The sequence below is a fragment of the Engystomops pustulosus genome, chromosome 8, assembly GCF_040894005.1.
Source record: "Engystomops pustulosus chromosome 8, aEngPut4.maternal, whole genome shotgun sequence".
Lineage (NCBI taxonomy): Eukaryota > Metazoa > Chordata > Amphibia > Anura > Leptodactylidae > Engystomops > Engystomops pustulosus.
In genome coordinates this window covers 98,004,542-98,031,056 of record NC_092418.1, presented here as the reverse complement: position 1 = coordinate 98,031,056, position 26,515 = coordinate 98,004,542, and the positions used below count along the sequence as shown (strand labels likewise).

General features: G+C 43.6%; 2 protein-coding genes across 5 annotated transcripts in view; one reads left to right on the top strand and one right to left on the bottom strand.

Annotated features, from left to right (window-relative positions):
• The window catches only part of BAZ2B (bromodomain adjacent to zinc finger domain 2B), a 270,525-nt gene extending 268,083 nt beyond the window's left edge, over positions 1-2,442 (bottom strand). The window contains exon 1 of one of the 2 annotated variants that reach the window (XM_072121914.1): positions 2,352-2,442. The gene's annotated coding sequence lies outside the window, so the exon portion shown is untranslated. The remainder of the gene's footprint in view (positions 1-2,351) is intronic. The other variant, XM_072121912.1, reaches the window with a different exon arrangement.
• MARCHF7 (membrane associated ring-CH-type finger 7) lies at positions 2,441-25,898 on the top strand. Of its 3 annotated transcripts, XM_072121940.1 has the most exons (12): positions 5,762-5,908; positions 8,531-8,697; positions 15,376-15,534; positions 17,110-17,293; positions 18,730-18,876; positions 19,214-20,134; positions 20,234-20,312; positions 21,266-21,435; positions 21,779-21,888; positions 22,414-22,527; positions 23,969-24,017; positions 25,861-25,898. In XM_072121940.1, exons 2-12 carry the CDS (start codon positions 8,539-8,541, stop codon positions 25,893-25,895), a joined length of 2,127 nt encoding a protein of 708 aa, XP_071978041.1. In that variant the 5' UTR covers positions 5,762-5,908; positions 8,531-8,538; the 3' UTR covers positions 25,896-25,898. The 3 variants fall into 3 exon arrangements, with proteins under 3 accessions (XP_071978040.1, XP_071978041.1, XP_071978039.1); XM_072121939.1 differs by lacking the exon at positions 5,762-5,908 and adding an exon at positions 2,441-2,580 and having other exon boundaries at positions 19,214-20,312; XM_072121938.1 differs by having other exon boundaries at positions 19,214-20,312.
• The last annotated feature ends 617 nt before the right edge of the window (positions 25,899-26,515 follow it).

Genomic DNA, 26,515 nt, shown 5'->3' with positions numbered 1-26,515 from the left:
TCATCTTCATAGACTGCAAGCTCTTGTGTCACCCCTCATCCTCATAGACTGTAAGCTCTTGTGTCCCCCCCTCATCCTCATAGACTGCAAGCTCTTGTGTCACCCCTCATCCTCATAGACTGTAAGCTCTTGTGTCACCCCCTCATCCTTATAGACTGTAAGCTCTTGTGTCACCCCCTCATCCTCATAGTCTGTAAGCTCTTGTGTCACCCCCTCATCCTCATAGACTGTAAGCTCTTGTGCCCCCCCCCCTCATCTTCATAGACTGCAAGCTCTTGTGTCACCCCTCATCCTCATAGACTGTAAGCTCTTGTGTCACCCCTCATCCTCATAGACTGTAAGCTCTTGTGTCACCCCCTCATCCTTATAGACTGTAAGCTCTTGTGTCACCCCCTCATCCTCATAGTCTGTAAGCTCTTGTGTCACCCCCTCATCCTCATAGACTGTAAGCTCTTGTGTCACCTCCTCATCCTCATAGACTGTAAGCTCTTGTGTCACCCCCTCATCCTCATAGACTGTAAGCTCTTGTGTCACTCCCTACATCCTCATAGACTGTAAGCTCTTGTGTCACTCCCTACATCCTCATAGACTGTAAGCTCTTGTGAGCAAGGCCCTCACTCTTCAATATGACTGCTTGTACTCAGTAATGTAATATTATAAGTGTATACGTCCCCTATGATTTGTAAAGCACCAAGGACTATGATGGTGCAATATAAATAAAGATTATTATTACTAACTTGTCCCCTCCATCACTCGATCAGGGGGACCAGGAAGCAGTGCTTTTACACTGCCTTAAAATAACAAGGGTCACATGGTCTCTACCTCCTCACAAATTGATAGTAGTAACATAACTCAAGCTTATGGTCTTTGGCATCAAATTTTGATCATTCACCGACTGAGTTCACCGAAAGTCCATTGTCCGTCTATAATGCCCTGTGCTGTGATTCACTAAGATCATGCGCCCGAGATCCTGCATGTGTCGCTTCCCCGCTCAGATCCGACAGAGTTCACCTTCTTCTTCCTGGTGCATGTAAGTGCATTGTCTTATGACACAATTTTAAAGTTAAATCCCGCGCTCAGTCCGAATCAGTTGGATTGTCCGACGGCACGCCCCTGATTTCTGTTGCATGAAAGCCGGCGCCGCTGCGCCAAAAACCGATGTGACACAATCCCAGCGCATTCCCTGTCACAGATGCGCAAATCCGAAACGACGAACAGCCTGACGAAAGTGCGATCCGCAAGCCTTAGTAAATAAGCCCCTTTGTGTTTGCATTAGGTTAAGAAACACAATACAAATACAAGAAGAGTAAGGATCGCCCGATCACGTATTCTCCTGGTGTTATGCATTGTGTGGTTAACGACTGCATGCGTTTCATTAGTTTTTTTTTCATTGCGTTTTTGCATCCTTGAAAAACTTATCATATTTGCATATTGGCTTTTTCGCTGGGTTTTAGGTTAAAGTGTCTTAACTTGGCGTCTTCTCCATTGCATTTTTTTCTGTCTGCGCTTTTTGAGGTGCGATCTCATTGTGTTTTTCAAAGCGGTTGTGTTTTTGAGAACGCATGCGTTTGCGGTCTGCGTTTTGATTACACGCCAGGAAGTTGACTGCTTTTTTACAAATTCCAAGAAACATAGCTGCCTGCTATTACCGTACATCTGCCATTGCGTTTTTAAAAAACGCAAATGTAAGCAAACATTGGAAAAAAGCAGTTCAAACGCAACAAAAACGCCACGTGTGTCACCAGGCCAAAAATGTGATGTGATCAGCGTTTTGGGTGGAAATAAGGTCGTGGTCACACGTATCGCTAGACGTCCGTTCATAACGCGATGCTAGGACACAGGGGGAGGTCCTCGGCCTGAACGCACATGTGTTTCCAGGGAAACGCATGCGATTGATAAGCCAATCGCATGCGTTTCTATGGAAACGCATGTGCGTTCGGGACGAGGACCACCCCCTGTGCGCTAGCATCGCGTTATGAACGGACGTCTAGCGATACGTGTGACCGCGGCCTAAGACGCTGACGGATAAAACACAGCCATGACTGGTCACAATATCAAAACAAAGACGCATCAAGTTGTAAAAGTGCCCATTTTTTAGCTGCCATGATGTTGTGGCCACAGTCCACCAAGCTGTGCACATATTGTGACCCAAAATATATGATGAGTTGATAGAGATCATGGATAAGCGGCTTCCCTGTCCCCATGACTACGCTTATCCCACACAGGAGACAAAATCCTGTCAGATACTTGTTTCCTTTGTACAATATATGGTCGTATTATGACTTTCATCTGTAGTAACACCTCTGGGGAGGAAAGTTACCTCTGGGGACATAGTTACGTATTACACCTACAATTATGAGAGGATTAGGATGGAGCGTCCTTCTCACTTCCGGGTACTTGCCAGTAACAATCATGGCGGATTAGAGCTCACTTTGCCCGGCTTTGACAGGACGACAGGACGTGTGCTAAGAAGGAGAAGGCGGTGAGAAATCAAGAAAGAGTCAGCTGACCGGCGTGTCGGGGCCCGTACACAATAAAACGAAGACGCCATTTTATTTTTTTCCTTCAGGACGGGTCGAGGTGGGTGACATATGTTGTTTGGGAAATGTTGGGTGGGGGGGTTTATTTCGGGGTCTACGGGGTGCAGCAGACTTTAATGTCGTGTTTTTGCAATTTGTGAGTCTTCTGCAGAGCTCCTGTTTACCTCATGGTGACAGGAGTCTATACCAGAGCACCCCTCCCCCTTCTTCCTCTATTTAGGCTAAACCAGCTGTGGCTGTTACTGAGACCTGGACTGTTCCACTCTTCTCTCATGGGGGTGGTTATCAATCAACAAAAAATAATCAATACAAGTGATTTTCTTATCTGTCAAGTCTTACTTTCTGTTCGTAGTGACAACAATATGGATTCCTCTACATCGCACTTTCATGTGCTTGTCACATAGCTTTACTATAGTTCTGTATGGAGGATATAGGCGTTTATGCATGTTTTATGTAGATATGACTTTTATGTCATCAGTTGTCACCCAGCTTTTCTATTAACTAATAAAGTTCTATCACACAACTTTTCTAGATCCAGATGTAACGATCAATATGGCCGCCCCTACAGTCGACAGGGTGTGGTTGCAATTTTTTGTTTGTGTTTTAAGTAATTTTGCAAGTTCTGTAACTTCCTACATGGGGTGTGATGGCGGCCATGTTTCCTTTCTAAAAACTTTTGCAAAACTTCACAGGGGATGTCGACTTGAACGTGTATATTTATGTATTTGATTGTTTCTTGTGTTTTTGTAATTTGGTTGTAAGATGAAACTATTTTAGATGTATAGGAATGATATCTATAGGCTTAAATATCGGAGCTTGTAATTTATGGGGTACACAATTAATACAGACTTCCAAAGCTTTTTGGAACATAAGTGCTCCTGATGCTGCAATCGCCTGTTCTGTCTGGATTGTGTTTAGTAATGCAACCCAACCACGAAGGGGCTTGGTTCCATCACATTTGCGTTTTAACATTAACACGTGCAATCAGTATTGGGCCCCACCTGTTTTGTATGTAAAAATAAGCAAAATCTGCTGTGTTAGCAGTCGCAGGCGTTTTGGTGGAAACGCATATGAGATCTGGCCAAGCCCATCCCTGCTCCGGCTAGATTGAGTTTCTAAAGCAATCCAAATGGAACGTGTGGTTACGTTCTAAAAGTTGTATATTATGTCAGCCTAAAATTTGGGATCCTGCAGGATGGGGGTTGACTTGCTGAACAGAGAAAGTGAGGTTCACTGTACCCTGAATTAATGGAGCCTGAAATCAAACCTGCGCTACCGCTCCAATCGCTATTTAGGTGACTGGTTAGTAAATACGGATAAAGATGACTATAGCGGCAGCACAAATTTACGACCAGCTATTTTTTTTTTTTTTTTTTTTGTTTCCATTTGCGGGTTCTCATGATCCCACCACAGTGTACCCAATCAACCAGCAGGTTATTACCTAACCTGTGACTTAAAGGGGCTATCTTAAGAAATCAAACTCAAAGTACTGAAATTGAGTTTTTTTTTGCCTGTCTGTTGCTTCCACTTACTAAAGAATTCTCCAAAGCCAAAAATGTTTGATGTGATGCTCTTACTCTTGGTTAGAGCATAAAGTCAAACATTTTGGGTTTTCGACCAAGAGTTGGAATCCAGTTGCAGATTCTGCCGCCAGTTTGTTTTGAATTGAGAAATCTCCAAACGCTGTTTAGCAACTTTGGACAAAGTGCTGTGACTCAGGGGGCTGGATCTCTTCAGTTCGGCAGCTTGACCCTGATGACATGACATGCCTGTTCCTGGGAGGGGAACAATGTGATCTGGAGTTTGATACGTCATTGCTGATCAATGATCAGTTTTGGATCATTGGGGAGTGCAACAGGCAGGCGAGGAACCAGGCAACCCATTTTAAGCTGCCTGAACAGCCAGACAGCGGGATAAGCATGTGTGTCTTGTTTGTTATTGTTTTTCTAACCTTCACCCTGCTCTGCACCCTCCTGTATTTCTGGCTGTCCATAGACAGAACAACAATGCTATGGGGTCTTGTTAAACCCAGCACAGCCTTGGCTGTGACATTAGCAGTGCACTTGTGCCCTGTAACTGTGAAGGCAGCATGGTTAATGTGGTTGTCCGGTTGGTGACATGGCTGCGTTCCTCCAGAAACAGTGCCGCTCCTGACTATGGCTTATGCTGGTTGCAACACAATGGGCTGGAGAGGTACTGTTTTTGGAAGAAAGCGGCTATGTTTTATAACCGGCAAATAACCCCTATAGTGTTGAAAAATACACATTAGAAAATCTGAGGTCATCTTGCACTAGTGGTAAAATTGGGAGTGAAGTGCTGCACAGACTCTTGTCAATCACCCTGTGCATGTTGTCCTGACCTGGTGGACTTTGTCGTTGATTAAACCAGTATTGTCAGTAGTGATGTAATGATGGGTCAGTGTTATCTATATAGAGGTCATTGTACAGGGAGGAGGAGATAAGCTGTGACATCATCTATTGTCAGTGGTGATGTAATGATGGGTCAGTGTTATGTATATAGAGGTCATTGTACAGGGAGGGGGAGGAGATAAGCTGTGACATCATCTATTGTCAGTAGTGATGTAATGATGGGTCAGTGTTATCTATATAGAGGTCATTGTACAGGGAGGAGGGGGGAGGGGATGAGCTGTGACATATGAGAAGGAGATGGCTCCTTCTAGGAAAGTGACTGGCTGAAGCTAAAACTTCCATCTGCAGCAGCTTTCTACCTCTTTACCCTTATGTTTACACTGTTTACAGGAAACTATAAACCATCAAACGTTTATTCTTGCCTTCCTCTTTAATATGTAGACTTGTGAAATAAGCGGTGGGAGTCTGGGGTTTTGTGTGTTTTGTTTTTTAATTTTTTTTTAATACTGTGGACTAATAATAAATCTTTATATAGTTTTATATATTTGTAAGGATGCGAGCCCTGCTCACAAGAGCTTACAATCTGAGGATGCATCGCTGTGTAACATCACAGAATGTTTGGAACATTTAGTCTTTTTGTACATCCATTACATGAAATCCTTTCACTGCCCCCCCCCCCCCCCCCGCCATAGGAGGGGCGGGTGCAGGGTTACACCACCCTGAGGGCAGTAGTGCCTGTGAGCCCCGTTGTAGGGTGCTGTGTAGCCTCTTCCTGAGGGAGGAGAATGAGCTGTTTGTTCTTGCTCTGAAGCTTCTGGTGCGAGAGATCAAATGTCCAGAGGCTGATCGAGCGCCTGTCCCTACCCGGAGTACAGGGAGCTGTGCGCCTGCTCATACCAGGAAGTGTTTATATTTAACTCGCCGCCCCATTCCTGACAATCCTGTCACCCTGCTCCAACAAGACGCTCAGGAAGACATCTGCTCTGGGACTTCATACTGGTAATTTCCTAAACATTAGGGGGCCGAGAGCTTCACGTCTAGTGTCTGGGCTGTGGGTTCAAGGGCGCGGGGAGAACTTTGTATCTGTTTAGGGTTTTTGTATCGGTAACTTATTTTGTTACTTTGTGTCGGGGCTTTTGTAATAAGATGGTGGTTTGGTGTCTGAACAGGAAACACAGGAGTAGGGATTCGGGAGCAGGGAGACTCGGGTGTTAGTGTAGACGGCTTCTACACAAGTGCAAACGTGATGCAAGTGTAATGTTCATGCATGGCCGCGGATCTGTGCTGAAATGCCTAGTACAACCTACACAGGGTGTGCATTTTGTTACTTGCTTTCATATTTAACCTGGTTATAGCGAGTTCATGAGAACTTGTAGAAAAGGAAAGGTTGATATTGATCACCTATACTTAAAGGGGCTCTGTACTTGCCTTGGAAAAACTCTAGGGAGGGGCCTACACCTCTTGTTTGGACAAGAGGGAGAGGACATTAGTATCGCACCTTCAAGGAAATCTGCCTTCAAAACCAAACGCCATGAAACTGTTAATCATCTTGTATTTGTTACCCATGGCTTCCTTTCTTCTAAAATCAACTTTTAAAATGATGCTAATAAGCCACAAGGCTCTTGGCTTGTCCAATCGGCCCCTTCCCGGCTCTTGCATCTCAGGTTTGTGTTGGCATATGTAATGTTTGAGCTTAGATTACTGATCAACACTGACCTCTAAATACACCTCCTTACCAACTCGCCTTTCCTTTATTGGTATAAAGGCTGGGAATTGAGAGCTCTGGATATGGAGACTCGACCATTGATGCTCCACTTGGGGATCCTGGGAAATATGTAATTACATTTTCCAGTATTCAGTATAATTTAGTTGTATAAGGAAATGTAAGAAAAATTGTGATGGGCCCAATTCACACGGACGTTGTGGGGACGTATAGGGTATAGCCTAAATATCCCAATAGATTGCTATGCTACCTGGCCGCGCTTTGGTGTGCACACTTGTACTGTACCGTACCGTGCACAGGAAAAAGATGGAACATGATATATCTATTCCCATGTTTACTGCTGAGCGCCATGACTCAATATAAAGAGGGAATCTATGAGCAGCGCTCGCCTCTTTTCCAGCATACGGCTGTGTGAAAGCCTAAACCTCAGTTAAATACATCTTGGTTTTCCAAGTTGTACTGCTGGCTCACAGTAGGATCAGATTACAGCCGCCAAGTGATGGGCTTTCTCCACTTCTAAGTTCTATTGGATTTCTTTCCGTTCGCCCCTTTATCTGCCAAATAAACTTCTTCAGCCGTTTGTTTGCTTAAGTCTAGAGGATAAAATGTGATGCCAATTTGGCAAGAGCGGCGTGTCCGATGGGACTGGCTGGAAGTAACATTTCAGTTCCTCGGTGTAACTGATGACATTTAGTAAGAGATATAATGGCCACCACGTCATGGGTCAGAATCCTCTGTAACATTTACATCCGTGCATTCTAATTCCGGGCAGGCCCTGATATTTTGGACGATGGAGGTCCAGGTTTCTTTACCTTGTGTGGCCTAAGGTGAACCTATAGCGTGATCTGTTTATGTTCAGTAAATTAAAAAAAATTCACTTGATCTTTGTCATCCCGGACTGTGAGCTCGTCCAATCCATAAACTGCGATGACGCTGCGTAATATACATCCTAAAACTTCCTCCCCTTGGAAGCTGTAACCCCGCAGCTCGCTCTGACCGCTACCTACAAGAGCTGATGCAACGTGTTCAGCACAAGGCAACCTGAAACTGACACGGCCGTCTCAGTATCTGTTTTTCTCCCAGTGTCCTAGATAACTCGTCCTAGGTCTGCTAAGTTTAGATCTCGGTGAGCGTCATGAGCTTCAGGTATATTTTTGTAAATGGGTGAATATTTTATGAGGTGGGCGGCTTTTTAGTATGTGCAGGGAGATTTTGCAGGGGCTACTACCTCCAGTGGTGTTTTTGCCGGTATTGGGATCCAGTTATATGGAAAGTGGGTCAGAAAAATGCTGATGAGGAACCAAAGAGTAAAGCTTGCTCCACTGAAAACATAGCTACAAAGTCCCTAAGTGTCCCGTAGATGGGGCTGTAGAGCTGGATATATGGGGGACCATCCTTGTTATAAAAGTTCCAGAATTGATGTAATTTGCTACAAAATTGGCTCAATCTTTGTACTCCATGAAATCTCCCGAAACTCTCTAGTACAGGCAGTCCCTGGGTTATATATAAGATGAGAACAAACCTATGGAACCCAAGTTGAATTTTTATGCAAGTCGAAACTGTATATTTTTTTATAATTGTAGATCCAGACCAAAAAAAAAAACTTTGGAGTTTCTAAATTTTTTTTGTTGTAATGGGACCAAGGATTATGAATAAAGCTTCATTGGACACATTACAGCTGATCATTGCAGCCTGGGACTATAGTAGCATCCAGGGATGTCGCTCAATATTTTACTAGGGGTCATCTGTAAGTCATGTGTCCTTAAGTAGGGGACCGTCTGTACTTTAGCAATGACGTCCTGCTAATCGGTCACGTCGGTGGTCTTTCATGGCCGCCACAGCTTCTAATATTTAGTAGTCCACCTCTTTAGTAGAATTTCTCTTTTTTTGTCTTTTAGGCACAAAAATGGAACCCAAGCCATCAAGACTGCCCCGGCGGATAACTGTCCAGCCGTCCCCATCTTCTCCCATAAGTGCTCGAATGCTGAGAACCAGCAGGTTAGGCGGCCATAGCGAAACCTATCGCGTTAGAGACAGCTCACTAAGACATGACTCCGACTTTCAGGTAAACCTGGAGAAATCTTTCATACTTTCATAATTCTTTAATTTCATCAACATTTTTGGAATTATTGTCCTTTAAAACTTTGGAATGGCTCTTGATCTGTTGTGAGATACCTGCAAGTACATCTACCACCAGAATGAAGGATTGCAAACCAAGCACACTGGCATACTGGTGTGTGCCCCCTCTGGCAGGATCTGCTCTTCTTTTTAGCTTCTTATGCCCTGGTTTTTACATAAAATGATGCAATTAGAAGATTAAAGAGCAGATACTGCCAGAGGGGGCACACCCCAGTATGTCATGTACTTGGTTTACAATCCTTCATCCTTCACCAAGATTTACTTGATGGCTTCCACAGTGGACAAATGATGGTGGATTTCAGAGATCAGTCCCAGTATTTGACCATTGTAATCTGTGCCCTGTCAGAGAGGAGGGGCTGGAGTCATGTGTTGTACTAATCTTCTCTCATACTGTCTCATCAGTGGCGGGCAGTGTGTGATCTCGCTATGCACATCTTTATGCTGTGCTTATACAATGTTAACATTCTATTATTCAGTTAACATTGTGTTTACACCCTGTTTACAAGAACGCAATTTTACATGTTGTGATGCAAACGCCGCATACATGTCATGTTCCGTAAATGTAATGTAAATACTTTAAAATCATGTTATCATACTGAAAACGCAATGTTACTGCTATATCACTGCATTTTCTTTCACAATGGTTTTGCATTTACATTGCGTGTACATTCCGTTTACTGCACAATTTTTTTTTTTTTTGTCTGCAGAATGTGTGTGAACACAGCCTCTAGACGAGCATAGAGAAATCCCAGCTCACTGTTTATAGCAGCTTCTCTGACACTGCCTGCTGCTGATTGGACAGTATGAGAGAAGATTAGCATAACGCACACCTCCAGCTCCTCCTCTGACAGAACAGACATTATAATGGTCAGATACCGGGACTGATATCTCCATAAACGTGGGGCTAGCCCTTAAGTGTGGTATGCTCATTTCCACATGTGTGAGGGGTTGAAAGGTCTTCTAAAGGCTACTGGGGTGTGGAGTAGCCTTTGCTCCCACAACATGGAGGTTATACCACACCCCAGTAGCCTTTGCTGAAAGTTTGCATACTAGTTAGTTTAGATGGGGCTAGGAAGTGTTAGAAGTTTAGTAGGAACCTTTGTTTCCCCTAATCCTCTAAGCCCTAAACTACAATTTCATCTACCTTAAGCCAAGGTAAAATATAGATATGAATTCACATGGCCACCACTGCTGATCAGAATAATGTCTGTAGAAGCGTAGGTTATCAAAACACGTTTAGGGTGCATTCACACGTGGTGTTTAACACCTGTTTCAAAAAGCTATGAAACCTCAATTTAATTAGGGAAATCTCTCCAGCTGATTCATTGCGTTTTTAAAGTGTTCCTTAAATGCCTGTGTGAATGCACCCTTAGCACCTATATCCCAAAGAGTGGTGGAACACGTGGCATTTTGAACCCATCTTTAGGCCGTTTTTTAAGCAGTCCGTTAACGCATCCGTTTTTGAGTTGTTTTTTTTTTTCCCCCCCAATTATCTTAATTAAGATAAATGGAAAACGGCCAAAAATTCATTTTTTTTTTTTTTTTTTTTAATGGACTGCTTAAAAACGCTATATTCACACTGCCGTTGCCCACCCGTACCGTAGAGGGCAACGGCAGTGTACGGGGAGAGGAGGAGGTGAGCGCAGCTCACCCCTGCCCCTCTCCATAGGAAGTAATGGTGCACGGCGCCGTATTACGGCAAAAGTTAGGACGGGTCCTATCTTTTTCCGGGTACGGTGCCGCACCATACCGCTCCCGTAGGGAGCCGTGCGCCCATTGACGTCTATGGAGGATGTATATCGGCCATATATACGTCCTCCATACGTTAGTGTGAATGTAGCTTAAGGGTGATGCCAAACGTTTTTGGAGAGTTTTTAAAGCATGCGTTTTCTGTCTGTTTAAAAAAACTCATTTTAACTCTTTTTTGACAGTTTACCTTGTGTTTGGCTGCTTTTAACCCAATTATCATCATTACTAGAAGTGTAAGCAGCTGGGAAACAGATTAAAACCTGCCAAACACATGGTTAACATTCGAAACCTGTGTTTTTAAACCAGTGATGGGCAACCTTTTGAGCTTGGTGTGTCAAAATTCGCCAAAAAACCGAGCATAACTCGGGTGGTGTGTCACCTTGACAAAAAAAACATAATTTTTTGATATTTATAGTTTAAATAACAAATATGTATACTATTTAACTTCTAGGGTACTTTAACCGTAGGTTGTCTGATTGATCCTACCATGTACTGCCATTCTACAGTATGGCAGTATAGGGGGATTTTCCCAATCATCTATTACTACGTGCAAATCGCACATTGTACTAGATCGGTTACAATCAGACAGGTGTGGAAATGCTTAGTAACCTGTGAACTTTCTGTCATGAAAGTTCACAGGTTATAGCGAGGGCGCAGTCGCTGTTGTCTGCATCTCCCTCATGCCCTCTTGGCATGGAGAAGGTGTGAGGAGCAAAAGATTCGCAATGTCTGGGCTTGTACATCACAAAACTGACACACAAGCCCTGATGACTGTCTTCTATCATACAGTGCACTGACCTTACTTACTATATGATGAGTGGTTGTCCTCCCTTGCCCCTGCTGTGGAGATGGTCAGTGTAGAGTTGGCAGCTGCTGGGACATCACACAAGGTAGCAGCGATGTGACCTCTGACTGTGCTGCCATCCTCCCCCCACCACAACTATCAGGAGCTGCAGAGGAGCCTCCTGGGTGTATGGCCGGGTCACCTCTCCTGCTGTGCCCCATGCGGATACCTGTGCTGACTGGAGACACTAGGCAAAGCTCACACATGGGGAGGGGCCGGCCCGGGGGAGGAGGGAGGAGTGCCGGAAGCTCAGTGCAATCTCTCAGCCTGCACCTGATCATGTAGGTTGAAACTTAACTCTCAGGCAGCCGTGTGTCAGTGAAAATGGCTACGTGTCAGCACTGACACGCGTGTCATAGGTTAGCCATCACTGTTTTAAACGGACTGAAAACGCATGCTTTAAAACTGTCCAAAAACTTGACGTGTTGCATCACCCTTATTCAATTAATAGGTCTCTTTTGCACCAGGACATGCAACAATCAAAACGTGAGCTGTCCCTAAATGATGTCTGGTGACCATAGCCACCCTTGGTAAAAAAAAAAAAAAAAAATATTCAGCTTGATCTAATTCCCTCCTGTGCCCATGGCTAAACTCGCTGGTTTCTGTAAATTGATCTTTTGCTTTTAAAATCCTTCTGACTTGTCGTCATATAAATAATTGTTCACTTCCCATTGGCTTAAGCTACATTCAGACAAATGTGTTGCCGCCGTACCATAGCACAGCAGGCACATGTCGGCGCACGGGAGAAGAGGAGCGGTGCTCACCCGCTCCACTCTCCAAAGAGTTGCACGGCTCCGTAATACGGGAAAAGATGGGTCATGTGTTATCTTTTCCCCGGGAACGGAACTGTGCTGTAGAGCTCCGTGCGCCCAATGCCGGCCAGTGGGGGACGTATATATGGCGGCAGTATATACCCCCCCACTCCAACGGCCGTGTGAATGTAGCCTTAAAGTTTTGCTCTTCGCTCTAGTCGTGGTGTTTGGCTTGTTGTGTCTCTAGGTCAGAATACACACAGAATTGGTTTCTCTTATTGTGTTCTTGGTAAAAACAGGTCAGGTAATTGAGACTGCGACTCTTTCCGCTCGGTGCAGTGTAACAGCCCTAAGTTTATGGCCCTCCACAGGCTCCAAAGGATGAATTGGTTTCTCCATCAGTGTGGAAAGTATAAAGCGCTGTACTGAAAGATACCAATTCATGTCATATAATCAGGAGCAGCCGCCATGTCTTCTGAGAGACCTACAAGGTAAGTCGTCTTCTCCACCTTCTAGTCTTCACCTGTACAAATTACTTCTACGCTGGTCTTACAAGGATCCAGTTATCCTTTTCTTTAACGAATCTTCCATCAAATGTATAGTAATGATTCTAGTAGCATGTTACTTGTATGTGTGTTTTTGTTTTTTTGTTCCTTCCTATTAGTTCTGTTAAGCCTTATTTAAATGTCCTGTGTTATGCCGTTTGTTGGGACTGCAAATCGTCCCTGACCTTGGTGTGATGACCTAAATTTGCTGCAACAGATCCACTTTCAGCGAATAGCTTACTTGATATCGTCTTTGAAATTAAAAATTCTACTCACATACTTTCTGTATCAATTCCTCTGTTTTTATAGATCTGTTTGCTGTCATCCTATTGGAAGCTTCATTGTTTACTTCCTGTGGATAATAACTGGGCCCTGGGCATGGGATGCCCCACGGGTGCACGGCACATTGTATCCCTGGGCATGGGATGCCCCACGGGTGCACGGCGCGTTGTATCCCTGGGCATGGGATGCCCCACGGGTGCACGGCACATTGTATCCCTGGGCATGTTGTTATCAGTGATCAAAGCTGTGATGTCACATGATCATGGTCAGACTTGTACCCACAGAAAATAAACCACAAAGCTTCCTAACAGCAAGTGGAGATCTAGAAAACTGTGAGGAATATTAAAGTATATTAAATCGTAGATCTGTTTTTACTATACAAAACAAAATCAATTGCTGCTGAAAGTGGACAACCCCTTTAATTGTTTTTTGGAGTAGTTGGAATGGGGTTTGCAAGCCTAATGCACTTCCTGTCAAATGTTTTTCTGATGGCATATTGCAAGGTTAGGTATAGGATGGGGTATGGGTATGCGCATGTTTAGCATAAATGTATACACCTATGACATGTTGTACTGTATATCCCAGAGGCGATGCTTCACTTTGCCATTACTAGAAATTTTGTCTGCCAGACCCCACCTACAGGCATTGCAAGTCAGGGGTGTATTTTGGGATCATGTAACACCAGGTGTCCTTTTTGCATTAAAAAACCACATTTGGTAAAACTGCTCCACCCCCAATGTTACATGTATGTACAGTTATTGACCACGTAGTGTAACATAGTTTCACCTTTAATTTGTCCCTGACCACCCACTGATAAATAAACAATAAACATTAATATTCCCCAGTTTAAAAAAAATATTTATACAGAATTGTCTTTTGTAATGTATAGAACATATTTTTTCAGTTTTCAAATTAACTCAAAATGACCATTATAAATATATTTTTCTCAAGTTTTTGTAACTTTATACGTTTTTTTTTTTTTTTGTGACACATAGGGACAGTTTAAAAAAAGTTAACGGTATTGAACAAAAAAAGGAAGTTATGGCCCTTAAAACACTTTACTGACTGCAGCATTTGTAACTAATTTTCCCTTTTCACACATTTTCACTGCATCTTGTTATCTGGTAAATGAGCACTGGGACGGTCATGATCTTTATTACTGAAGCCCTATAGACATTGTGATTTAAGGCTACAACTATTTGGGAGGCAGAACATTCGCTGCTGGGAAAGTCTTGGCCCGAGCACAAGAACTTTACTCCAATTCTGCATATTTTCTCTGCAGACTAAAACAAAGATTTTATCTCCAAACTTCCAAATTTGAAGGCGGTTTTGTTCTCCACTTGGCAGCTGGCACTGTATAGGTGACGGGGGAAATGTATATTATGGAGAAATCATAAGTGTCGTGGTTCTGGTTCTTGCCTTCCCTGATGGCTTTTAGCTTCCAAGACTTGGTGACTTACAGGCGATGCAATTTTGGCTTCTGCAGTTGTTCCACCTGGCACACTTAAAGGGGTTGTTCATGTATATAAGCTATAAGTTATTGTGGATAACTGATCAGTGAGGATCTGACTGCTGGGGACACCTACCTCTCCAGATCATGGGGGAGGGGGGGTCCCATTTACACTGAGTATCAGCAGGAGAAGCCCAAATCTTGTGTAAGGGAGCAATCCGTTTTGGGCTGAGCAAATCTTCATCACTTCCACAAAATTGACTGGCAGGGTGCAGGCTTTTTTTTGCAACCATTTAGTTTAAAATCGGACCCCTGTCCTTAGAGTGGGGGTCCCAGCAGCCCTGTGCATGGGGGATAACTATACTTTGGAAAACCCCATTCAAATGCAGCCTATACCCCAACCCTAAGTTTACACGGCTTTATTTCTCCCTTCTATAGCATCGGACAGTCCAAACTTTAGACTACCCCCATTGCGTAGAAAAAGCTTTATTATGGAGCAAAGTCTCCGGTCTTTAGCTGCTATACGGTCTCCAAGTCTGTACATGGATCGTCTCCACTCTCCAGCTGAGGATTAGAGGTTATAGTGTATAAATGAATAGGATGTGTCTGCATTTTTATAAGCTTTCCCAAACTTGTTTCCTTGCTACCGTTTGTACCCCTCTTCTCTCACAGGAGGCTATACTCTATAGATATAGTTCTCCATAACTTGAGTTTTCTGAAAGCCGAAATAGTTGCATAATGATCTCCTTGGCCTACGTGTAGGTACAGGAGCGCACTTCATGCTTCTCATTCCTTTGACAAGAACGTTTATTTTTGTCAGTTCTGCAAACGACCGAAATAGCAATGAATGGTCTTATAGATCGAGGTTTTTTTTCTTCCCTGCCTTTTCAAAACCTGCCAGATCTTGACATCTTTATACATCCTGATCTTTCCTTCCCATATGAAGTCTCCTGAAATGTAACGTGTGACTCTTGTTATCCAGGATTCAAGCACATTGCGGACCTCAAGCAGAGACTGGAGTATAAGGGAGAGGGATAGCCTGGAGCCTTCCTGGAAGAACCCTTCCCCAAGTTACCAGCGCTGCTCGGGGACCTATGACCTCCCGATATCTAGTAGTTACTTGGCAAACAGGAGTAGAATTGTAAGTGTCACAGAACTGGTTATTTTATTTCCTGATATTCTGTCTTTTTCCATTGAGCATATTTTACAATCCAAAGGTTTGCGCTACAAGAACTTTGTGAGGACAAGGTTATGATGTCCATGAGATTAGTTTTGTATTCACTACATCATCTGAACTGTTTCCTGAATGAGGAATCTTTCAGTACTCGTATACGATCCAAAATCTGCCCGGGCCCCCTATACTGTGACTCAGAAACTTGCAACACCCTGAGATGCAGCTATACTATACGTTAGATTGTATCAGTAGCCCATTATCCCTGATCAATGCTATCTACAATGCGGAAAAGCGGATCAGATAAGACGGCCACTCTGAACTGGGATATAGGGCCTCATGCACACAAATTTTTAATTTATTTTTTTTCTTGGACATGAGAGCCATTTTATTAACGGTGAATGACTGACCTCACACTTGTTGCTTTTAGCCCTACATTGTACAGGAGACCTAAGGGCTTATTCTCACGCCTGTTCGCAGTGAGATTGCGGCCCCCATTAAGGTCCTTAGCACCCGACGTCATCCGTGATGCTACTTGTGGGACACTGCCTTTATTTTGGTGTATTTTCATCAGACGCTAGCCTTTCTGTGGAGAGGGGCGAGGAGCTCACTCCACCTCCCTCCTCTTCCATGCTGCGTGCTACACCACGGGAGGACACGGCCACCTGAATGTGGCCTCCTACAGATGTGTCGATTAAACAGCTGATCTCACTGGAGGAAAACTTTTTGACTCATGTACACTACATTCCCTTGGCAATGGCAATACAGAGTCTTTTAAATAATGACCATCCATGTAAGGATAAAAAAATGCAAATATGCTTGGTCCGTGAAACCGACACTACGCTGGCCGGATTTCAAGAACCGAACACTATGCCGGGGATGGGACGCCAAACATGGTTATTATGTATGATGGAAGGATCTGTCTTCAAACCTCAGCGTTGTACAGAAATTTTTATTTCCTTTTGATGCTATTTTGTGGGAGTCCCATCCTCTGCACAGGTCGGTCCCTTAAAACCATGCGGTGCAGGTTTCACGAACCAAACACATTCACGCGTATTATGCCTTCTAAATGGATGGTGATCCGTAAAAAAGGGATTCCTCATAAAGCAAAGGGAAAAGACTTGGTGGAGCAGAGACGAGAGCGATGTGTAGTACCTGTAGGTTTGCAGCCCTGGATGAGATCACTACTAAAACTTCTTATTAACAAGTGTCCTAGTTAATATTACATGTACTTGGCTAGTTTGTGGTCACTGAAATATGTGGATTACTTTGGTCCACTACATTGGTCAGGGGAGAAGTTGCCTGATTGCTCTTGTGTGTTGCAGCCATCGTCTGACATTTGCCGGGTTCGTGGTCCTCACACAATCCATGTCCGGACGTCATCTGATGTCATTGTGACATCATGTACATTATGACGCACAGCAGAGACTTCTAGACTCACTGTTCACCTGTGTACTGCAGGAACATCCGCTTCCATCTGTAACATGTATACTGTGGCTTCTAGTTCCACCTGAAATCACTGATGTGACTTGTTTCCCCATTCAGTCCACAGCAACCACATCGTCTCAGCCTTCTTGGTATGACCCCTTGGAGAGGTCTCAGAGCACTTACTCAGGATTGCACAGTCAGCAGCAAGACTGGGATTCTAAGAGACCAAAGCTGTCATATTCTGGACGGACGCCTCTGTCGGCTGTAAGAAGCACCAGTTCAAGCTACACTTCCAGTACAGGTATTACAAGAAATGACTTTAAAATGAGCACTTTAACTGTTTTGGAATGGATGTTGTATCTTAGAAAAATATGTAACATTCCGAGGACTTTCTATTGACCCCTGTTCTTCTGGTTATTGGGCTTCGGATCAGTATGAGCCCCAGTAAGGGCTTGCTTGGGCTGAAACCTTCTTTAACTTCCATTCTCTTCATAGCTAGATGGAAGATTGCAGGTTACAAGAATAGTCTATGAAGAAGGTAGAGGTCAGGAATAGACTAGAGCCAAGTAACAGACAGCATTAGGTGCAAGTAAACCTCTTGCACCAAATGCTTTATTTGCAGTATTCACATATTAACAATGAAAAAGGGCTCCATAAGGGTCTGCAATTGTGGGACCAGTCGTGTACATACTGGAGACTTGATATGTCTGAAAGCTCTTAAAGGAACCTGTCACCACATTTGTACATACACAGCCAGTGACTGGTTCCTATAGAGCTCTATTCACTGACTGACCCCCTTTTACCTAAAAATTGTTTCGCTTACATCCACATAAATCACCTATTATCTTATATTCCTGGGAATCAGAGGGGGCGTGTTCTACTAAGTCGGCCCCTCCCAACTACTCCTCTCCATGCCTTATGCTTTCTTGCTGGTCACAGTTCATGTCATGTGACCTCTCAGGTCCTTTAACTTAACAACCGCAAACTTGCCCCATGCATGTATCGGACCACATGAAGTCACAGCAGCCTCCATGGACTTCTACTCTCCATCCTCCATGGGGGCTGCTGTGATCTCATGAAATCATACATGGTGTACAGTTTGCAGGTCCTTTTAACCTTCTAAAAATAGCAATGTCACTGGTCACAAGTCATGAATGTAACGCAAGGCACCGTGTAAAAATGACACAATATTTCCCATCTGTACATAGAGCTTTGTCTGTAGTAGAATATTAACAGACGGTCCCCAAGTACAAGGAGGCGGGGCAGTGAATTGGAGACAGAGCTGTAAGTCATTATGGGGCGGGGTTCACTGCCAGCCTGAGAGAAGAGTCAGAGGTTTTTCTGATATGCAAATTAGCTTTTCTGACTCCTCTCTGGTATCTAAGTTACTGGGCCTCACTGACCATATAATTTAGGTGATATAGGGGGGACTTGTAACCCTTTATCAGCAGACATTGTTAGTTAGGGTGGTCAAAATCTAGTGACTGGTCCTCTTTAATATCTGTGGGTGAGGGCACATTTGATCATTGAAAGATATTGTGTTAAACTAGTAGGGAGCAGCAGGTTAGCAGACCCATAAAAGATGGTAATTGTCACCCTCTTTAGCTGACATTGTGCCCTGGGCTCTGTCTGGCGTCATGTTTGTGCTGCGCTCAGCAGTTTTTGGTTTTGCACACTTTTGCATGTTCTACAATGTAAACGTTGCAATATTAAAACACAATTCCCATTAATTTTCAGACACGCCAAGCAGGTATGGGCGGTTTCCGAGGACTTCTTCTCTGATGCTTAATTCTGATCTCACAAGTGAGAGGGAAAGGCGGACAGACACCTCTTCTCATGGACTAATGGATTATGTACATAGAAATAGCGATTCAACACCTTCATGTAAGTGCATTCATCTTATTGTAGGTTCTGGGTCCAGACTGTAGATTCTGCTGAAGGATAAAAATGCAAGAGAACCTTTTCCTTCAAAGTAGAAACTTTTTTTGCATTTTTGACTTCTCCTGGAAGGCTGAGCCTTTAACCATAATACAGGCACGTCATTGATCCTATTACGCTTCATATAGGGTCAGGACTGGAGTTGGAACTGGCTGTAAAGCCCTTGCAAACTGATGGTATTTGGTTCTGTTATTGCACGCTATTACATTGTTGCAAGATCTTTTATGTAGGTAATGGATCAGAAGCCATAATTTATATATATTTTTTTTTTTTGGTCTTGTAGATCTTCAGGATAGAGTTTCTTCATATGCACAAGGCGCAAGACCAAAAGAGAGTTCCCTAAGCACAGTACGACTTAACACGCCTATCAGCCGCCAGTTGCCTTCGCAGAGTTCCTCATTGCTCCGAGACTCCAGCAGGACTTCAAGAACAGTCACTTCCAGAGACCTCCGCTCCCCGCAGAGAGACAGCTTGCTGGACTTCCGCCATACTTCTAGTAGAAATGAAGGAACCCCAAGGACTTCAACAAGAGTATCCCCCACTCCTACAAGGTCTACAAGCGAGCAGAATCCGGATACTGAAGGCAGACGTACAACAAGGCACCTGCTGTCTCGCCTTGCTTCTAGTATGTCTTCCACCTTCTTCTCTCGACGATCTAGCCAAGACTCCCTGAGCGGAAGGTCAACAGAAGCCGAAGAAGCACATTCAAGTTTACCCAACGCTTCTCCTCAACCAGTAGCTACAACACCTGCCAATACGGACACACCTGAAACTAGGCCTTCAGAACAATCTCAGGGATTTGCGTTTCTTAGAAGGCGCCGATGGGGCTTGTCATCAGTGTCTCCAAATCAAAGTTCTGACTCCGACGCTGAGAGCTATAGGTCCGAAGATTCGGAGACCAGGACTTCTGGCTCGTGGCTTCCTTCATCTTTAAGGAATCGCTGCACGCCTCTATTTTCCAGGAGAAGACGGGAAGGAAGAGAGGAACCATTCAGGGCATCGTCTACCTCCGATTCTAGTAGGGTGCACAGTCTCTTCAGAAGGGCATCACAAGAAGATACTTCATTAGACGACGTACAGACTGTCCAGGGAGCGGGTGCATCTTCTGACACTTCACCTCTGTCCCCTGAGTCCTTGAGCGGCTCTGCCCAGGCGGCATCTCTAGCCGAGTCTCTCTTCAGTCGGAGAAATTCAGGCATATCAGGCATGCTTCCTAACTCCTTCTTGCATTTCTCAGTGCCAGCAGCACTTGGGAGCTCCTTATCAGACAATGTCATGATAACCGTAGACATTGTTCCCTCAGGTAGGACAAGTGATGGACAAGAAAGTGAAAAAACTGAAAGCTCAAGGGATCCAGAGAAGCTTAAGAAAATTCAGGAAAGGCAAGTATGGCAGGGGGGGGGGGGGGTGTTGAAAAACTTTCTGTGTTAGTCTGGAAAAAAACAGCAGCTAAAGACTCCCCTTTTAGCTAGAAAATAACTTGAGAAGCGCCTGCCTCTTATAGTCAGAAGTGAAATGTTGACAAGCCTTTCACCTGATCTCTGAAATACTTGCAGGACCTAGTGATGTAAGAAGCCTGTGACTGACCACATGCTGCTTCACTAAGGTCCTCAAACCCTTTCATACTTCTAGGGGATGGGGCCAGAAGACTAATTGTTCTAGCAGTGAGTGGTTGTAGCAGAGCTGTGTGTGTTGTGCTTTTGTTACCAGTGGTTAAGTTTTAATTGGTGTTGAATATATTTTTTTCCCTTTTTCCACCAGTCCTGGTGGCACTTCTACAGCTTTATAAATATGTACTTGAAGCACTTTATATCCCCAAACTATGAAAAAATATATAGGCTACAAGGGAACACAGCGAAGGTCTTGCTGTCGTTTTCTATCAAGGAAATATCTCTGGTCTTTCTATAGAACAAATTCTCACGAAAGGGTATATGTAGAAGGCAGTCTGTAGGGATGTATATGTGGCTGCATATACATTCCTATAGATGGCAATGGTGGCAGTGTGGCACTGATCTGCGCCGTTCTGGCATCTTTGCAGTATGGGTAGCATGTGACCCAATGCATTTCAATGGGAATACGTCCATCCATTTCGATGGACTTATTGCCCATTATGCTGGGAAAACGGTGGCGCTCGCTTCCTGTAAGAGCGGTCGTGCAGCATTCGCCCCTCTCTCTGTATACATGTCCGGACTTGCAAATGTCTGTGTGAAACCGGCCTATATTGGGTTTTAACTTCATCTCAGTATAGGAGATTGGTTAGGCGTTTGTGCAGTCAGTATAGCCTCAAGTAGTAACCTATAAGCAGCAAAGCAATAACTAACTTCTGTCTCTTTAGCCTTCTTCTGGAGGACTCTGAAGAGGAAGATGGTGACTTGTGTAGAATCTGCCAGACTGGTGTCACTTCTCCCAGCAATCCCTTCATCGAGCCGTGCAAATGTTCAGGAAGTCTGCAGTATGTTCACCAGGATTGTATGAAGAAATGGCTTCACGCTAAGATCAATTCTGGTGAGACCCCCTGAAGTGTGTGAGATACAGGATTGGATTACATGTACTGGATCCCATTTGTGCTGTAGATTTTATTACTTGGGTAGAACTTTGAAGCAAAGACCTCAGGGTTACAGTTTACAGTTCGTTTGTCTTTACTTTTAGGATAGTATTACCAGAACTTGCTGGTACAACGAACTATTGCCAAATCACTCACTGCATTGGCTTTAGGCAATAGATCTCCATAATCTAATGCACCTTGTTACACGTAGGATAACTAGACCTCACCCAGTTGTAGGAGTCTGTGGCTCTGTATGTTGTATCAAGTTTGATTGTGTATTTGGGTTTTTCCTGTATTATTCAGGTTCTAATTTAGAAACGATAACTACATGCGAGTTGTGTAAAGAGAAGTTGAATTTGAACTTGGAGGATTTTGACATACAAGAACTCTACCGTGCCCATGCCAACGAGAGGGTGAGTGACTTGTCTGCAGAACTTATACTTATAGGGGTTTAGTTTGCAAAGGACCGAATACCCAACCCACATTGGTCAGCTCTACCACAGTGCAGAGGATGGGACTTCATATATCACACTGATGCTGGATACTAGGTTTCACTCTGTTCATTGGGGCAACAGGGACTCCTTGCATCATATATCACTCTGATGCTTGAAGTCCCATCCTCTGCATTATGGTTGGGTCACAAAAGTGATTCACAAATTACCCACGGCTGTGCGTTTCCTAACCTTAGTGTGACGTGATCAGGACCTGGGCTGCAGTTTTCAAGTCTTGAGTTCTGGTTTCCCTAAATGAACAAAACAAGTGCTGGTCATCAATATAGTGATCTAGAGGATTTCTCATGGTGTCATCCTGTAAAAGGCTCTTAATCTGCCTTTGAAATTCCTGACCAATTGTCTATAACAAGCTATTTAGCAGCAAGTTCTGCTCTGTAATGTGGGTTTACTCAATGTAATCCTTGTAATTCCGATTTCCCCTTTTAGGCTGAATATGAATTTATCAGCTCCGGCCTCTATCTAGTGGTCTTACTGCATCTATGTGAACAACGCTTTTCTGACATGTTGGGAGCTGCAAATGAAGCAAACACTCGGGTTAGAGTGAGTCAGAATTATTTATATTAAATTTTTTTATTTTTTAAAATTTAGTTTTCATGCTAATTGGTAAAAGGTTCCTGATAAAGCAAACCTACCATCAGAAGTAGATCTGATTGTAGATTACCTTCTGCCTGGCTAATCCTAGCTCCTAACCTAATGTTTTACAAACTTTATTAAAGTAATATGTGCATTAGCCGCAGAGGCTACTGGGGAAGCTACTGCACATGCTACTGTGACAGGTTGAGAAGAGAAGTTCGGGTGCAGTCTGCATTATGCACACGCCTTTTATCAACTTGGCACGGCACCACGTGCCAGAAAGCCAGTGGCGCAGCAGGACCTTGCAAACAGCCTCGACGAAGAAGACCTTGCACTAGGAGGTGGAACTTCAAAGGCTATTGGGGTGTGGCATAGCCTTTGCCAACGTGGCTACTCCATGCCTCTGCAGCTAGTTTACATATATAAGTTTTCAAAGCATTAGGTTCAGGGCTAGGATTGGCAAATAACCAGGCAGAGGAATTTGCCATCAGATCTACTTCTGCTGCTTGGTTTTAGATTCCATGTGGTAGGGTTTTGTCTTAGTTTTTGCATTGGTTCATCTGGATAAATCATGGGCTGCAAAGAGAATTTTCTGAAGTCTAGTGGAGACTTGAGGGCAGCAGTAGGGGTTGTCTCTTGACTGGGGAATATTTCTATTTTGAAGATGGGGCAAACCCTTTGTTGCACTAATTTGCAACAAAGTTTGATTTTGTTATGAATGAATTAGAATTATGACAGCTTGGACCTCTACAGTTTAACACATTATTTTTAACCAGAGCAGGATTATACATCCTGCTGCTCCATTCAATTCTATGGTAGTGCCAGAACACAACTTCCATTACTTCCGCCAATCAGACCATAAGACTAGGGATGGCAATGACATTTGGAACAACCCCCTAAGTGTGTATTGGGTGTAAATGTTATACATAAAGGATTAGTGAGTGGATGATTATTGGTTACTGGAAGTTTAGCCATGAAGGGGAATTGAAGCTATGACTTTGGGTTGGGACTGAGATGCAAGCGCACATTGCAAACAATCTGGTAATACTTCAAAAAAGCCACATTTTGGAACCTAGAAGAAAAATGCTTCAAAAGACATTAAATGCAGTCACAATTACTAGATTACAAAACCACCAAATGGCTCTTGAGTATTAGACCAATAGAAAATGTGCTCTCAGATTTATATTCTGATTTAAGATCTAAGCTGTTGTCATAGCTCACATAAGTATATAGTGGGTTATACCATCCATCCATCTACTGGGACACTGGCATCTGTAGAAACAGGAGTCCAGGACTCTCCCTCTGGATATAGATGCAGAACATAACTATAATTACAGAGAATTAAAATCTTTTTCATCTTGCATAAAATGGAAATATCCTTTAATTCTCTTTGCTCTTGTCTTTTCAGTTTATTAACCTCGCTAGGACCCTTCAAGCCCACATGGAAGATCTTGAGAGTAAGTTGCATGTAACTGGTGGTACCAAATCCAAAGCCACACTTCCACAGCCTGGTACTGGCACTCGGCGCTGTTCAGATTGTCTTTCTCACTGCTTTGGTTCTCTTGGTACTGGGCACCTTTGCCCGATTAGACTTCCAATAAAAAAAGTTCAGAGCCATGCCTGTACTCTTCAGTGGAAGATCCTGTTTTTAAGGTGCATCCACACGTTCAGTTTTTCAGATAGACTTTATTTTCACTCCATTCCTGGTTTGGACATAAGAGGAAGAGTAGAGCCTCAAGTAATCTCCCACTATGATCCAAACCTGCTTTTAGCTTCAAAAACTGCATTTGAAAAACTGAATGTGTTGCTGCAACCTCAAGAACCATATGATTTAGATGAGGTGTTTTTTGCTTATTAATTTAGGATATAAAGTTGCTCATGACAATTTAAGTTGTGACGAATGTGTTGCTGTGCATCCACACAAGAATACATACTGGGGACTATCCAGCATCTCTACAAAGTATTAAAGGGGTTGTGCACTTTCAGCAAATATTTTGATTTGATTAGTGTAAGGAAAAGTTCTACATTTTTCCAATATACTTTCTGTATCAATTCTGAGTTTTCTAGATCTCTGCTTTCTGTCCTGCTATAAAAGCTTCTATTTTTACTCCCAGTGGATAGAAATCTGTCCATATGATGGACAGGCAGGTGCACAAGCCATTATCACACCTCTCCTACTCCTGTGTGATAATAACAATTTGTGCACATGCGTGTCCATCACAGATGGACAGATTTCTATCCACTGGAAGTAAAGTGTCCTATAGCAGAACAGCAAGCAGAGATCCAGAAAACAGAGGAATTGATACAGAAGGTATATTGGAAACTTGTATAACTTTTCCTTATACAAATCATACCAAATATTTCCTGGAGGTGAACAATGCCTTTAAATCCCCATCCACGACAAAATATCAGCCAGCTGGACTATAGGTGAACCCAATTATAAAGGGAAATGATGGGTATCCACGGAGAAGTATAGGTCAAGTTGGATGTACTGGTAGATCACTAGAGGAAGTGAATCCAAAGTTTCTATATGATTCTGCATACTTAGAAGGATATAATATATTGTTTAGCCCATGAAAGATCATATCTCCAAAATTCTCTACTACCTGGAATTATAGGTTATCTACATCTTCCATAGATGAACTCCTTGCCAATTCCTTAAATAGGACCTGTCACCCAAATATTGGCTCAGGGAGCTGCGTACTAAAGTAAGGGACTCCATAGCCCTACTCCAGTTAAACTACTAGCTTTATTGGAACATACGATATACTAGCAAACACTGCACTACAAAGCACTCAGAACGCCGGACCACTGTATGCTTCGTATTCATGACGGGGGCGGTCCGAGGAGGCGGTGACTGCCGCATGAAGCCTGGCAGTCACTGCCGGCATATGGTGTGGGAGTGACATAAAATCGCTAGCTTTATTGGCACATACTGATACTACATAGCGCTCAGGACCACGCTTACAGCGGTCCGGTGTTCTGATGGTAGATTTCCTTAATGCAAACTTGGTACCACCCCTGGATGGATGGAGCAGCGGGTTGAGCTTGTGCCCTATTCAATATTATGGGAGTTTTTAAAATTGGGGAGCACAGCATTTGGGCATCTCCTATTCACTGTGTGATATACCTGAGTGCCCTGTACTGTTACCTGGATTGGGAAGGGGCATGCTTATCCTGCTGCTCCACATGTTGGAAAGACTTTGAATCGCATTCTTCAGATTGATTGGGGCTGCAGCGGTCTCAATGGTTGGGCCTACATCAAATTGTTTGTGATTTCTTAATTTTTTTTTTTTTTAGCATCTGAAGATGACTCGGACGATGAAGGGGTGTAAAAACTAAAATGGGCGTCCTATGCAGGACCTGATGAAATAAAGTCCCTCCACTTGCCTATGTGCTTCAATGTTGGTTTGTCTGTTTCTTCAGAACATGCCTGTGCTCGGCGGTCCTGACGTATCGCTCACACTTTTTGCCCTCTGTTCACTTGTTGCACTTAAGCAAAAAATTTCTAATCTGGAATCTGTAACAAACCATATCCCTCACAGACCCAGTCTGCTCTCAAGAACCTCTCAATCATGATTTTGCCTTTTTTCTTTTATGTTGAAAGCTGTGACTGTTTTTGCTACAATATACATGTCTTGTTTTGTTTCCTTTTTACATGTGGTGTAACCTGTAACTTCTGCTGACCACCTTTTATTCAGCCTTGTTCCCCCAGCTGTAGGGGGCGCTCATCTGGCTGCACAGCAGTTGCATTTATCTGAACCGTTGACATGAATAACCTCACTGAGGTGCGAGGCGCCAGGATACTGAGGCCAAGCCAATATTCCACCTACCACGACTGCCTCTGCTCCGGAAGTGATGACTACTCCACAGACTAACAACTATATCGTGTGAATGGGGGGAGGGGGATAAAATATTCTACCAGGATAGAAATGGGATCATTGAGGTATGACGC

Coding starts and splice junctions, on each gene's coding strand:
- MARCHF7 (XM_072121939.1), top strand. CDS start 8,539: ATGGAACCCAAGCCATCAAGACTGCCCCGGCGGATAACTGTCCAGCCG. Junction 18,877..19,213: donor TAGCGATTCAACACCTTCAT/GTAAGTGCATTC, acceptor TTGGTCTTGTAG/ATCTTCAGGATAGAGTTTCT. Junction 20,313..21,265: donor CTTAAGAAAATTCAGGAAAG/GCAAGTATGGCA, acceptor CTGTCTCTTTAG/CCTTCTTCTGGAGGACTCTG.